Source organism: Drosophila nasuta, chromosome 2R (genome assembly GCF_023558535.2).
Source record: "Drosophila nasuta strain 15112-1781.00 chromosome 2R, ASM2355853v1, whole genome shotgun sequence".
In the NCBI taxonomy this organism is placed as follows: domain Eukaryota; kingdom Metazoa; phylum Arthropoda; class Insecta; order Diptera; family Drosophilidae; genus Drosophila; species Drosophila nasuta.
The window spans coordinates 21,526,554-21,541,282 of record NC_083456.1 but is presented as its reverse complement, the minus strand read 5'-3'; the positions used below and the strand labels follow the sequence as shown (position 1 = coordinate 21,541,282).

The window sequence follows — 14,729 nt, the reverse complement described above, 5'->3', positions numbered from 1 at the left end:
ACGGCATAAACATGTGTGTATGCGTGTGTGCTAATGGAAGAGCTGAAATAGCAAATATAAACGGAAAATGGAAAATTTGATTAGAAAAGCAGCGGCAACACTTCCATTCACACTGACAACATTCAATTTTAAAACTTCAGCAACTATTTGCACTCTGCGCAATTTTGCGCATAAATCCAGTTAAACTTGAAATAAAGCCCCAACAAAACTACAAAAAAACATAAGACAGACACAAAAAAGAGAAAAGCAACAGCAACGCAATCAGGCAAGCTATTAAATAAATGGTCAACACTAATTGGGTATTTATAGTTAGGGGCCACAGCATTGAAGTGGAGGGCAAATAAACATGTCAAGGCGCTTCAGACAGACAAACAAAATGACAGCACATAAAATGCGCCATTAGCATTGAGAGCAGGACGACTGGCTGCCAAAGGCGGCCAAAGGGTTCAAAACATGCCACTGATGAGGTGCTGCTGCTGCGGAAACCCCACTGCGGAAAAGCTGCAGCGGATGTGCCTTTAACTATTGAAATAATCCTCAACCGAGCGAGAGCTCAGCTGAGGCGAAACCATTTTTTTTCCATCCGTTTTTTCTTCATTTTTTTTTTTTTTTTTTTTTTGGTTTTTGTCTTTTATTTATTTACTTTTACTTTTACTTTATTTATTTTTTGTGACAACCTTGAACTTTATTTACTTTTTGTGTGCCTGGCGACATTTTTATTTGTTTTATGACAACAACAACTACGATGGCAATGGCAACGGCAACGCGAGGGCTGAGCAAAACGCCCCGGGTCGCTGAGCTCAGCAAATGGCAGGCAACATTTTGGGGCTATTTAAGTAAAACCTACGGGAATTGAAGCTGCTAAATGGGGCGACGTAGGAGCGAAAGGCAAGGCTGCAAGGCCGACACTAGTTCTCGCCGAGTATGTGTCTGGCAAACGTAGTAGAAGCGAAAGCCAGAGGCATAGCGTGCGCTCTCGGTTAGACTTTAAAATGGCCTCATTATATTAAGTGTACGCCCACTTGGCCTGAATAAAAAGTATCAATTATCTAAAGAGCAAACAGTCAAATGAAAACACACACAACACACACTCGAACACAAAGCCAAAGAGAATGCATTAATATTCAGTTCGAACGGTAAATATTTTGTTGACTGTTGAACTGTGAGTTATCAGAGCGTCTTTTGTCAGGCACATGGCGGGGAAAGTGTTACTCTATCAGCACTGCGAGTGTGTCTCATTGCCATTGTTTGCCAAGAGCCACAGCCAAAGAGCTAAACACGCTGGCTGGCAGACAACAGACAGCAGACAAAAGGCGCGAAACGAACCGAGTCCTGTGAGAGAGGCAAAACACACACACATACACACACAGCTGTGCCCCAGTTCGCATAAAAGTAGGCAACACTATTATCAAAGTGTTGCCACGCGCTGCATTGTTTCCTCTTATTGTATATTTGCACATATTCTCAAATGTATTTGTTGTTTGCCTGTTTGTACTTATACTTATATTATATGTGTGCTAAGGTCACAAAGGCATTGTGTTGCGCCACCCGCTCTCGTTGTTGCCCGTGCACAGGCCGTGGCCCGTAGTCGTTGTTCTCTTGCCCCATATTGTTGTTGTTGCTTTGCCATTTTGACTTTTGTCGACAATTTATACACATTTTTATTTATTTCAATGTTGTTGCTTTTCACATTATTGTTATTGTTTTGTGCTATTGTTGCTACATACAACTCTAGTTGTTGGTCTAAAAGCCAAAGTGCGAATTTGTTTTGCTGCTAAATGGCACAAGGCTCTAGGGAAATGCGTCAAAATCTTGTCGAGTGCCGGCGCATTGGAAGCGCCAAAAAACTGAGCACAACCCACAAAGCACAAGGCAAAAGGCACAAGACACAGTCTGCCCCCCGCATCAAATGAACGTGCCACACATAGAGGTCAGTGTGAATGTGCTTCTGGGTGTATGTGTGTGGGCTTGGTTTATGTGTGAAATTAAAGTAAATATTGCTGCTTGATTTTCAGTTACATTGCAAATGCCAAACACGTTTCAAACTGCCACCCAAAAGCTCTAATGAAGCGTCTCGCGTATGAGTGCGCGTTTATGAGCGACCGGAATTTTATGGGATAGGCGAAAATAAATGAAGCTGCTGCTGACCTTGCGCCCAAAGCACAGGCCCGATGTGTGTGTAGGGTTGCATAATAATTTCTTTTCGTTTAAATAGCTTAAACGCAGAGAGAGAAACTTTGCTAGAAAAGTGTAGTTTAAGATTTATTTGATGTCATCAAATATCTAGAATAAAAATAAATCCAAACTAGTGAAAGTCGATGCATATTAAAAAGTAGAGAGATCTCAAGGGAGCTTATGTAAAGTTCACGAAATGAAAGCTGCTTATGACAGTGAAATCGCATTTGATGTTCTTTGTATTCTTAATCTCACTAATTGGCACACCTTTTGTTATACCTGCTATGCTGTGCTGTGTTTCGGGATGTCTCTTGCTCTCCCTCTATGAATGACAACCAATAACAATAGGGACTCTCATTAGACTTGCGAGAAGAAAGAAGAAGAAAAAAAGAAAACAAAGAATTATAGCTTATGACTAATTGCAAGAGATTTTGTTTTTCATTTTCGCATTCGTATTCGCATTCGCATTCTCACTCTCATATTCATTTAATTTCTTTTGTCGCTTTTGCAGCATCAAATCATACAGCACAATCAGCGAGCTGGAGTAATTGTGAGCAGCGGAGATCTGGCGCTGCAGGGTGTCACTCGTCATCAGGCCGGAAATTACACGTGCACCGCCTCGAATGTGGAGGGCGATGGCGATTCCAACATTGTGGAGCTTAAAGTGATGTGTAAGTACATGAGCTCTATAAGATTTGTCAGACTTTTAAATGATGTACGCGTATTTCCAAACTGACGAAAGTGCGTGGGTGTCCCATTTATTTTGCGCTTTCATTCAATTGATTGCAAGTATATAAAATGTTGTTTTCAAACGATTGCAAGTATTTACATGTCAAGTTTTATGGGGCACGTGTTGAGTTTTAAGCACATAAAAAAACAAAACACAAAAACCGAAGAGCAGCAGCATCAACAGAGAAAAAGTTATAGCTTTGTGCAATGCTGTGTATGCGCAACATTTTAAGCTTGTCCCACATTTCACATGTGTTGATTTGCATGGCTCCGGCCATTATTATTGTGCTTTGGATCATAAAAAAAAGACGAAACGAAAAAACGAAATGAACGGCTCTGAATGGTTGGGCTTGCCATCATTCTGTTAGCACATGGCCAACGATTGGTTTGAGCCATTAACAAACATTCGTAGCCCTTAAATGGCAACTGGCTTTTAAATCGAATATTGCTGGCTTGCTGGCTGGCTGGCTGCGGCTCTACCTCCACGATATTGACAGGACTTTTAGGTTGAGTTGAGTTGAGTTGGGTAGGCGCACACTTACCCTCCGGTGGCTGCACTACACTGTTTGGGCTTTTATGAGAACCTTTGACACACAAAAAGCGGCATTATTGAGTGGTCGAGTGGGGCCACAGAAGGCGCGATGCAAGACGGGTGCCACAATGTGCGCTCGTGCGGGCCTCTTGCAGTTTTATTGCGTATACGCCTCCGTTATTGTGTCCTGCTCGAATGGCTTTTGTGTAGGCATTCAGTGTATTGTGTGCGCTTGCAAACTGCAAAACTAGAACTGAGGCGGATTCAACTCTCGCAGCCATCTTGGCAGCAGGCACACACACACATACACACACCATTTGCGGTTACTATAGCTTTGATTTCATGCATCCACTTCGACAGTCCGCCAGTCAGTCTGTCAGTTTGGACAGGCATGTGGTGAAGCCAACACAAAAAGCTTTACTTGGCTTCCTGGCACTTGTTAACCATTGCTTATGTTCTTATTGAATGAGCGCATTTATGTTTTCTTTTAACAATCAGTCAAGAGCTAGGAAACCCTTTGCATAATTTAACAAATTTTGTAATTTATTACAAATGCCATTGTTCTGAAAAAGTGTTAATAATGGCATTTCTAATTAGCCTCACGAATTCTCAGCTTAAGACCTTTATCTAGTCATCTTTACATTAATGACAATTTTACATTTTCCACTTGGCTGCAATGCAAATCTTCTGCTCAATTTACGTGCAATAAAGTGTTGAACTTCTGCATCTGTTAATTAATTTTTGCCCCTTTTTTCAAACAATTTAGCACGAAGATTCTTATGCGCTTATTGTGGCTGGTTTTTGGGGTATTTGCCTTATGTTTTCATTTCCTGTGTTATTTCCCTTTTTGCTGGTTTCGGTAACAGGATTGCTGTTCATAGCATTTCTCAGTTTTCCTGGCATTTTTCTTTTGTTTTAAGTTTAAGCCTCTTGTTTGCCCAGTCAGTCAGCCAGGCACACTTTTCACCAATTGACTTCGAGATGGGGCAACGTTTTTCGTCACTCGAAATGCTAAAATCCAATCTGTTACCCAAATGTCAGGCTGACGCTCGCTTGACTTCAGCACAAGTCAGTACAACAGATACACATACACACGCTCGCCTTTCATTGGAAATTTGTTTACAGCATGCTTTTGACATTGGCCAACTTGTCAAATTCGAGAACAATAAATTGTGAGAGTCTTGCAGTTGCAGTTGAAGTTGCAGTTACAAGATTTTTGCCTGGCTGGGGATTAGAAGAAATTGAATTTTTCTAGCTTCGTTACGTAACGGCTCAGAAGTTTCGCTTTTGGCCAAGTTTTTCTTTCACTTAACGTTTGGTCAATGTTTTGTCTTTTGTTTTGTGCTCTTTCTTTTTTCATTTTCTTTTGCTTTCGCTTGCTTTGCTGCTGCCGTTGCTGCTGCTGCTGTTGTTTGTTGTTTTTGCCGTTTCTGTTGCTGTTTCGGAGTCTGTTTAGTTAGTTGCTTGAATGGGCAACAAGGAAACTTGCAAGGATGCAAAAGACTTGCTATCTTCGTTGCCTTTTGCTGGGTAAACTTTTCTACTTAGGATTTGAGTGCGGTTTTGAAAGGCAGCAGCATCCCAGGCTGTTGGGGCGTGGCATGCAAAACCAAAAAAGCGAACCTGTTCGCTAGCTGAAAGAGCTCAGTGTGGGAGAATGTGGTGCACTCGAACTCTGCTGGGACTGAAACTAGGGCTTTATTGCATTAAGTTTTTTTCCTTTTTGCTGCCCAACCAATGCGATTATTGATTTGCCTGCTGAAGCCGCTGCAGCCGAACAGCGAAATGCACTCGAAATATCGAAAGTTTGGCAACTTCTTCTAACTATCTCTCTCGCTACTAACTCCATCTCCATTTCGTTCGCTTTACTTTGCAGATAAACCAATTTGCCGACCAGATCAAAAGAAAATCTATGGCGTGGCTCGCAGCGAGGCAGCCGAAATCGTTTGCGAAGTGGACGCCTTTCCGCCACCCGAGAATTTCAAATGGTCCTTCAACAACACCGCCGAGACCTTCGATATGCCACAGAGCGGCTTCCGTCCGCACTCTGCGCAGGGTTCGACGCTGACCTATACCCCCGTTAAGGTGAGTACCATCCGACTAAATGTCGTATATTGATATTTACATGACCTAATTGATAAAGCCCAGCGATGTCACTCGCTTCCCGTCCCGTTCCCATTCCCATGTGAATGTTTCGCACGCATCGTTTTGCCACTCCTCCTGCTGTGCTCTTTTGGATTATGAAAAATGACACACTACCCCACTAGGTTAAATGCTAAACATGTGAACACCCCTTACAATACTATGTGACATATATGAGTGTGTGTTGGTGTGCGTGAATGTGTGTGCGTTGGTGTGGGCGCTTTTAAGTGCTTGTCACTGTTTGCTGTGGGCGTCGTTTGGTTTTTAGAGCTTTTTCGGCAGGAATTACATTTTCATTTCATGTTTTTGAAGTGAAATTGCTATTGACACATTTGACATTTGGCCAAATTGCAGACGAAGCAGCAAAATTGTAGCTGCCAGTTCTCAATTAAACGACGAAATATTAATTAATAGGCAACTGTTGTTTCCTTTTGTTTTTGTAACTGTTGTTGTTGTCGCTCGTGTGTGCGTGTCACGTTGTCAAATAAAATGTAAAATCAACACTGGCAGACAAAAAGTCAATGGGAGGCACCCAAAGCTTTTTGCTTTAGCCATGGCCAAAGCAAACGAGCAATTTTTAATTAAAAATTCTATTAGTGCTGCTTTCTAATTAAAATCCAATGCCAAAGGCAATACCAACAACAAACAGAAATGCCAGTGGCCGGTCAGCCAGTTAGTTAATAATATTAAAGCAACTGCAATTGACTTTAATAGCGATCCGGCTAAAAACATCATTATCCTGGCTCATATGGCCAGACAATCGTAGATAACAATAACGCTTCTTCTCATCGTTCGCCAATCTAGAATTGGCTTCATTCTATGGCTGACAATTGGAGAACATTTCCGTTGAAATTGCCAAAAACGTTATCGTCATCGATATTGCCCATTGCAATTGCGATTGCAATTGCATTTTGACGTTTTCGACTTGACTTCCTCCCTGCCAATTGACCAACCAAATTGGCTATCAATGAGCTAGCTGCCTTTTACCACATTTCTATCTTCACCCCCCAAAACTTTTCCCAACCATGCTCTCACTCGAAAATGATTCCCATCTTTCCCATATTCATTTGCAATGGATAGTTGCCACAGCAACTGGACTCCAGCTGCAGCTGCATCTTCTACTGCTGTTGGTCTGTTAACTTTTATGGTCTGCCAAAAACAATGCTGAATTTTTGCCCAAAACATTGGATAGACTAGTGCTTTTGTTGATTTGGCTTTGAAAAGTGTTTAGTTCATTGAGAAGTTTCTAATTAAATTCAATATGAAAACCGCTTGCCAATTCATATGATCATTTTACACACATTACTGGATTTCTACCCCCCAGACAATTGTCTCTCCCAATTGCTTTAATTACTGAGTCGGGCTCGAGAAGTGTTTAAAGCTTTTTTCGGTACGAGTTTGTGGACGCTTGCAGCTACTGTCTGTCTATCATGTTATACAGTAAGCAGAACAAGTGGAACTGTCATCCGATGAACATTTTTGGCCACTAACTTTTAGCGAAAGCCCTTAGAACACAAACACAATTGTGTTGTTTAAAATGCAGTCGTCCCATTGGTTTAGTCAGTTGGGCAGTTTGGTTTTTCTGACCCAGATAAATGTGTTGATGGACTCACACCGCACTCCTCCACCTCCTCGGACATGCCACCGCTTGTACATTATTTGAGTGGTTTGAGCAGAGTTAACTGTGGATTTCGCTGTGCTTTGTGGCATCAACGAAATGACTGTCTCAATGTCTGTCAGGCACTGTGTTCGCATTTCATTTGTCAAAAGAAAAATTTTACTAGTCAAACGGCATTCAAATGAGTTCCGCTCACAAACAGTCTCCCGGCACTGATTGCAGACACTCTCTCTCTCTCTCTCTCACTCTATCTCTCTCTCAACACGCACCCACACACACTCCCATATAAATCATTTAGCTCAATTGAATATGAAAAATCCCTTCCGTTCTGTTGTCATATATGCTGTTTCCGGTTTCCGCAGCCGCAGCTCAAGCATCAACGTTAACATTGCCAATGCTGATTTTCTTTTCATTTTTTTTTCCATTTTTTCTCTTAGCCTCTTTTGGTATGTGAGATTTGCTCAAAGGCAACCAACAGCTCATTAATTTTTCCTCTATGCTTTGGCATTTCAGAGTGCAACTCTCTTGATCTCTGACATCCTTATCGTCGCCGTCGTTGTCGCATATCTCTTTACCATATATGCTCGTTTGCCTGTGTGAGCATTTTGCTTTGACTTTTTCCACAACTGTGAGCAGACACACAGAGCACTTATAACTGGCAACAAACGAAAGCAACTTACAAAAATTGTCGAATATTTCGCAACTTCATTGGACGATGACCAAAAAACTCATTAAGCTGTCACTGAAATGTTAAAATTTTAATTAAAATACATAATACAAATACATACATAGCATTTATGTTTGGTACAAGAATGCAGGACAAATGCAAGCAATGGTAGGGAATTTAAAATCAGCTTGAACATATAACAAAAAATATATATGAAAATTACAGACAGTCTTATCTCTCTATGTGTATTACCAATATGCCTTCAACAGTTTAAGCAATTGTTATTTTTGCCTGTGTTTGTTATGTAGAAGCTTCACAACTGCAAAAATATTTACGCTGAGTTGCGGCAACATTAAAATAACATAAACAGACTGAAAATAATGATAATAAATATTTGGGCATAAATTTTCAGCTCTGACAAACACATACATGCACACTCACACACACACACTTGTGAGGGAAAAACATTTTTGGGAAAAACAGCTTTGAGACTGTAAATTTATTAAGCATCTTCTTCCCTGACAGTTGCAACAGTGTGCTATGCATTTTAGTTTTGCATTTTCATACACTTTCTGTGTATTTGCAAATTTATTATTACTTAAAATTCAACATGTGTGCTTGAGTGTGTGCTCCTTGCTTGTGGTCACATTCACACACGCACACACGGACATAGACAGCGACACTTTGGGCGTATGTTGCATAGGTGTTGATGCGCAGTGTTGGCAGCTGCCAAGTTGCCGCCTTTGTGACAACACTTTGCTAAATAATATAATAATAAATGACACGCAAAACTGTATGCGTATTTTCATTTTCATAAATTTGTGATAAATTTGCATAAATAGTTAACCTGCATATGACAGAAGCGTTCATAACAATCCGAGTCGAAAAACTTTTAACACTTGCACCATGCTACAATTTATGAAAAGTGTTCAATCAATAATTAATTCAAAATGTTTACAATGATAAAGGCAACTAAAATATTAATCTCGCAGCTTACTTTATCTTCATAACATAAGGGAAAAATCTTTGACTAATTGACATTTCAAAATGAATCTTATTTCAATCAACAAAAAAGGCAAAAATTGAATTGCTTTAAGAAATACAAACCTTAAAGAAATGAAATTAATTTTCAAACAAAGAATTCGAAGTTTATGTCTGCTCTTTGTAAGTTGACCACAATCTAAGGACCTGTTTCTAGTTTCTTTAAGTTTTTCCTGTGACATTTTATCTTTGCCATAAATTTTTCCTTCATTTACTGCTCTTAAATTACACACAAAAAAGTTTTTTTTTTCGTTTTTCTTATTTTTCTGTGTTTTTCTTTTTTGCTGCCCTAATTAAAATGACAAGAACGCCCGATTTTGAGTTGAGTTGCGACCGTTGATGGGTGACGGAACGTGGTGGGAGGGGTGGTGGGAAAACGATTTGCGTCAACTTGGAGAGGAGGGTGGTAATATAAGTGCGCGCTCTGACTGATAAATAAGCTGCAATTTACGTTGACATTTTGAGGCGCACTGAGCCAGCGAACTGGGGAAAGTGATTTTAATTTTTAATGAGTTCAAGACGCCTAGTGCTGATTAAGTGCGCTTATTTTTCAGGCCAACAGCAACAACAATAGCAAAAGGTAAACAGACACAATACAGAACAACTCAACTCAACTCAACTCGAACAGTTCACTTATACAACAATGTGCGTGTCTCTATGTGTGTGAGCACAAACAAATCAATCGTATTGAGTGCTGTTGTTGTGCAGTTGACCGTAATATGGTTGGAGGATTTCATTAGCACAACATTTGACATAACACAAACACACAAATACAGAGAGGAAAGGGAGGCACATAAGGAATCAAGAATGGACCCGCAGGCGTGGCCACTTATCAGGTTGTACAAGCAGGACACATGGCATACATTATGGCCATGTTAACATAGTTTTCTTTTGGCCTTTCCAATCGCAGACTCTGACGAAATGCGAGACGAAATGGGTAGCCACAAAATGCTTCATTTGATTTTACTGCCAGTTTGGGAAAAACTTTCGACCCCACAGTTGATACTTTGCCCACTCTGTGGATTTATATTATATATATGCATTTATATATAGTAATGTGGTGTGTAAGTGTGGTTGTGTATGTGTGTGTGTGTGTGCTTATTGACATGAAATTATATTAATGAAAGACTTATTGACAGCTGCGATCAATCAGCTGGACTGACAAGCATATTACGCATACGACCCACAGTGCACAGAGCAAAGCCACAGCTTTAAATGCTTTGTTGTGTAATTTATTTATTTAATGAATTAAGCTCATTTTTCTGTTACATTCTAGTTAATTCATTGAAATTACTTGCAGGCATTCGCGAACTGTTTCAACGACAGGTGTGCTAATTAAAGTTAATCGTAATACGTGGTTAATTACTTAAAATAACTAATTAAGATCGATTGAAATGTGTCTGTTTGCCATGCGATTATTAATAATCTTTTACTATTTTATTTCCTTATTTTATTATTTTGCAGGAAATGGACTTTGGCACCATCATGTGCTGGGCTGACAACAATGTGGGTCAACAGAAGGAGCCGTGTGTGTTCCATTTAATAGCTGCTGGCAAGCCGGAAGCGCCAACCAATTGCACTGTGGTCAATCAAACGTCCGACTCATTAGAGGTTTATTGCCTTGAAGGTGAGTAACGAATGCCCCAAAAACAAAAACTTCCAGCCAATTTGCCAGCTTTTATAATTGCTGATGTGCCAATCAATGGGCAAAAAGCCAAAGTCTATCTATCAATACAAAAACCACCACAATACATATATTGATGTCTGGATGAATAAAAATACTTTTGCCACAACTCAAGCAATGTGCTGCATGGCTAGTTAAATGGCCAGGAAAGACTTTCAGAAGACAGCAACGAAGAGGCGGACAGAGAGGGAGAGAGAGAGAGAGAGAGGGCACTGGGGTGTGGAAATCATAGTAGTACATGTGTATGAGAATGTTGTGTGTTTCCTGCAGCGCTTTTCAGACTCATTTAAAATACATGAGCAACTTAAGTGCACTTTGGCAGCCGGCTATGCGAACTTCCTTCGAGATACAGTCGAATAATAAAATTGCAATGAAAGCATAAAACTAGAAAGGCAACACGCTGAGAGATGGCCAGACTGACAATCGCACACACATACACACATATATTCAAAATGCTTTAGAGAGATTGCAAGATATAGTATGTGTATATACAAGTGGATGGAGTTGAAAGAAGACGTTGCACATTCTGCTACATTTTCAATGCCATAAACTCTTAACACAAATTTTCCACGAAATTTTAAAAACTGAAAAACTAAAGTCGAAGCATAAAATGATGAAGTAGCAACAGAGACAGTCAGTCAGTTAGCCACCCAAAAAAATAAAAGAAAAAAAAAAAGAAAAGTTAAGCACAAATTTGTACATACAAAATGTTTTGGCTTGTTATGCAAGTTGCCGTCAATAAAAGTAAAAGCAGAAGCAACGGCAAAACAGCAAAAGTAGGATGGGCGAATGTTCAGAAAAACTTTAAATACAAATTCAATTCGCATATTTTATGCGCTACGGAAATGCAAGAAGTAGCAAGAAAATAAAAGGCAAAGCACAAAATACAAAATGCGAGCAAAGCGCAAAATAAGCAGCACAAATTGTTAGCAGCACTCCGAGACTCTGACTCCAATTCCTTTCCGACACCGACTCAGAGTTCAAAGTTCAGTTGCATAGAGCTGCATATTAGCAGACAGTTAGGACTGTGAGACAGTAAGGAAATGTCCTCCCGCTCACAAATTGCGACTGTACTCGTAACAGTCGACTTTATGATGCATTTATGCAGCCCTCGAAACGCTCTCGAGTGCAAAGCAAAGCAAAGTAAAGTAAGGCAAAGCAGCAGCAACGACAGCAGCAAAAACAGCGGGAGCATAACGAGGCGACTGCTGAAAGTGCAGCAAAAAAGCGCATAATAACTGCATACTTAATGGCGCATTACCCGTTACTATTTGCTTTTGTGACTCGTTACTAGCATCCCTTACCTTTGTCAGGACACCTTATGCTAAATGTCTCTTGTGTCGAGTCTTAATCCCTGGTTAAAGTGCGAGCAAAGACGTTGCGTATACTTAATTGCATGTTATTATATTTACAAAAAATTAGTTGCGTCTTTATAATTTTTTTTTAAATCAAAACACAAGCAGTTTTTTTTTCTTATATATATATATATTTTTTTTTTTTTATCAAAGATTCAATTATTTAATGCGCTGCTGCCTTTTAAAAGTTTCATAGTTAAGTGCTTAGTCCAAGGCTGCCATTACGTATTCGCCGTGTTTGCAGCCGATGTTTTAAGCTCACTCTTTAACCATTTTATATATATGTTTCCCCAACATTCACACCCCACAGCCCTGCTAATTTAGTGGCTGCACATTATTATCATAGTCATCAGCATCATTAAAACTTTAACGCAACTTGGTAAGAAGCGGCAGCAGCAGCGGCAGCAACAACAATAAAGCGCGATACTTTTTTATATTGCACTTTACATTAAAGCAAATGGCGGGCGCCACCCAGAGTTAAACAAGAGAACGAAAGAGGGAGAGAGAGAGAGGAAAAAGAAAATATGGGAGAAAACCCTATGGCAAGCAGTGTTGCCGAACTCTGCTCGCTTGTTTTTTATAATAACTCAACTTAAGCTGCGGTCTCTGCACGTTTCGACTTTAATAAGCCAGCACGCAAGTTGGCCAAGTTGCCGCAACCAAACTCGACGTGCGGCAGGACAAGAACTTGCCTCGAATTCAATTCAATGCGCTGCTGCCGCTGCCGCTGCCGCTGCCACTGCTGTTCCTGGCAACTCGCAGACAACTTGAAGGCAACTTGCCCCCTTTCCCCCTTTCTTCTCGCTGTTTTCGCCCACCTATTGGCCACTTATTTCTACTTCTCCTCTGCCAATCCCGTTTGCTTTCTCTCTTTCTGTATCTGTGGGCAAAACAAAGCCATGAGCAACGCAAGCAACTAACCAAACTCATCAAGCGTCGGTTTAATATAATAAAATTTCAGTTTATAACATTTCGTTCGCTGATGTTGCTGCTGCTGCTGCCGTTGCCGTTGCCGCTGCTTTCGCCTTTGCCCTTGCCGTTGCTTTATTATTTTTACTCCACTTGCGCAATTTCCATTGTAGCTCTGCCTTCGTCCAAGTAAATAAAATTAACCCATTACAATGAAGTTGTTGCTATTGTTGATGTTGTTGCCATGTTGTCGGCTCGATGCTGAGGCAAATTTCATTAGCTAAACGTTTTAAAGTGCTCACAAAATGCTCTGGCCATAGCCAAGCGACAACAACGACGACGATGACGATGGCGGCGACGAGGATGACGACGACCCCTGGCCACAAACAATGATGCCGCACAAAGGCCTTTGAAGCAAAGGCGAAGCACATTCTTTTGACTCTATTTCCGTGCAGCCTTTGTGTGCTGTCCACCATCACTGCCACCGCCACTAACAACCACAACAACTACAACCAGACCAAGAAGAACAAAAGCCCAAAGAAGATGAAGAGGAAGAACCGAGTAGCCAAATAAGTACAACAATGCGAGCTAAATTCATCGCAACATATAAAACATTTTACACAACAATTTCTTCATCGGTAGAGTGGGCGAAACCAGTTCCTAGTCCCTGGCCCCTTGGTCCTGGTTCAAGTAGTTGTTGGTGGTGGTGGGTGGAAGGGAAAAGCCGAAGAAACCTTTTCAACCGCCGCCTTTATTACAAAAATATTTTAACATTTTTCGCAAGTGTTTTAAGCCGACTTTTGTGTCTAGAATGAAGTACCATTTGAGCAGCAGCAGCAGCAACAGCAGAAGGCCAACAACAGCAACTTTAGCCGTCTTATTTCTCAGCCAAAGGGTGCCACACTTGCAATTGTGTGTGTGAGTATTTGGGTTTTAAAGGAGAAAGGGGGCGACTGGAGGATTATTCTCAAGTAGGCGGCCAGTTCTTTTGTGGTGTTATTAAATGGCATTTAAAATGTAGCTTTAGATTACTCCAAATATTTCTGTTAAGTTCTCTTTGGCTGTGAATTGCTCTCTGAGGGTCAACTCAGGGTGGAGAAAGTGATGAAATAAGCAGGAATATGCAAGTTTTAATCATTTAACTACTGGGCTCAGTTGTTTGTGCAACAATTAAATCGAAATAGAGCGCATGAATGTTGTTAATCCCATTAGTATTATTATATGATATACGCTACATTCATTAAATGAGTCCAAAGAACCAACTGCTAACTTTAATCACAATTAATTTTTATTTCGTTTAAAGTTGTTCACAATCTTTGTTTGTTTTTTTAATTGCAGGTTTCGATGGCGGCATGCGTCAATGGTTCCTAATGGAAATCTATGACCAGAACAGCGGCATTCTGCAGGCCAATATCAGCGCCAAGTTTGCTATGTTTAGTGTCACTGGACTCGATGCGGGTCGATTGTTTAGAATCTATGTTTATGCCGTCAATGGTCGTGGCCGAAGTGAATCGGTGGCTCTTGATGGCTACACTTTGAAGGCAGCCGAGAAGCAAACTGGTAAGTTGAAGAATAATTATATAACTAAGCTCAACATTTCCAAAAATATATGGTTCAGATTTCATATCAAAAGCAAAACATAAATCAAACTTTTAGGCAGCAAAGAATGGCATAGATCCTATACTTTTCACGTCGACTTGCGAAATATCAACATTAGGCGAAGCAGTTCCCAAAGACTTTTGAATTTTTAATGTATTTTTATGTGGAGTGTGCGTTTGTCATTTTTTGAATTTTTTATGTTAATGTTTTCTGTACTCTCGAAAACTTATCAGCACAAAGCGAGCAAGAAGGAATTGCATAATTTTGCATGGCATTTA

At 40.4% G+C, this 14,729-nt stretch overlaps 2 protein-coding genes across 3 annotated transcripts in view; one reads left to right on the top strand and one right to left on the bottom strand.

Annotated features, from left to right (window-relative positions):
* The window catches only part of LOC132785149 (uncharacterized), an 80,761-nt gene that overhangs the window by 43,020 nt on the left and 23,012 nt on the right, over positions 1–14,729 (bottom strand). The window lies entirely within an intron of this gene.
* Positions 1–14,729, top strand: part of LOC132785938 (uncharacterized) — an 81,124-nt gene that overhangs the window by 62,268 nt on the left and 4,127 nt on the right. For both annotated transcript variants that reach the window (XM_060792272.1, XM_060792271.1), the window contains exons 11-14: positions 2,687–2,846; positions 5,313–5,521; positions 10,369–10,531; positions 14,191–14,412. In XM_060792272.1, the coding sequence (XP_060648255.1) occupies positions 2,687–2,846; positions 5,313–5,521; positions 10,369–10,531; positions 14,191–14,412 (754 nt within the window). The remainder of the gene's footprint in view (positions 1–2,686; positions 2,847–5,312; positions 5,522–10,368; positions 10,532–14,190; positions 14,413–14,729) is intronic.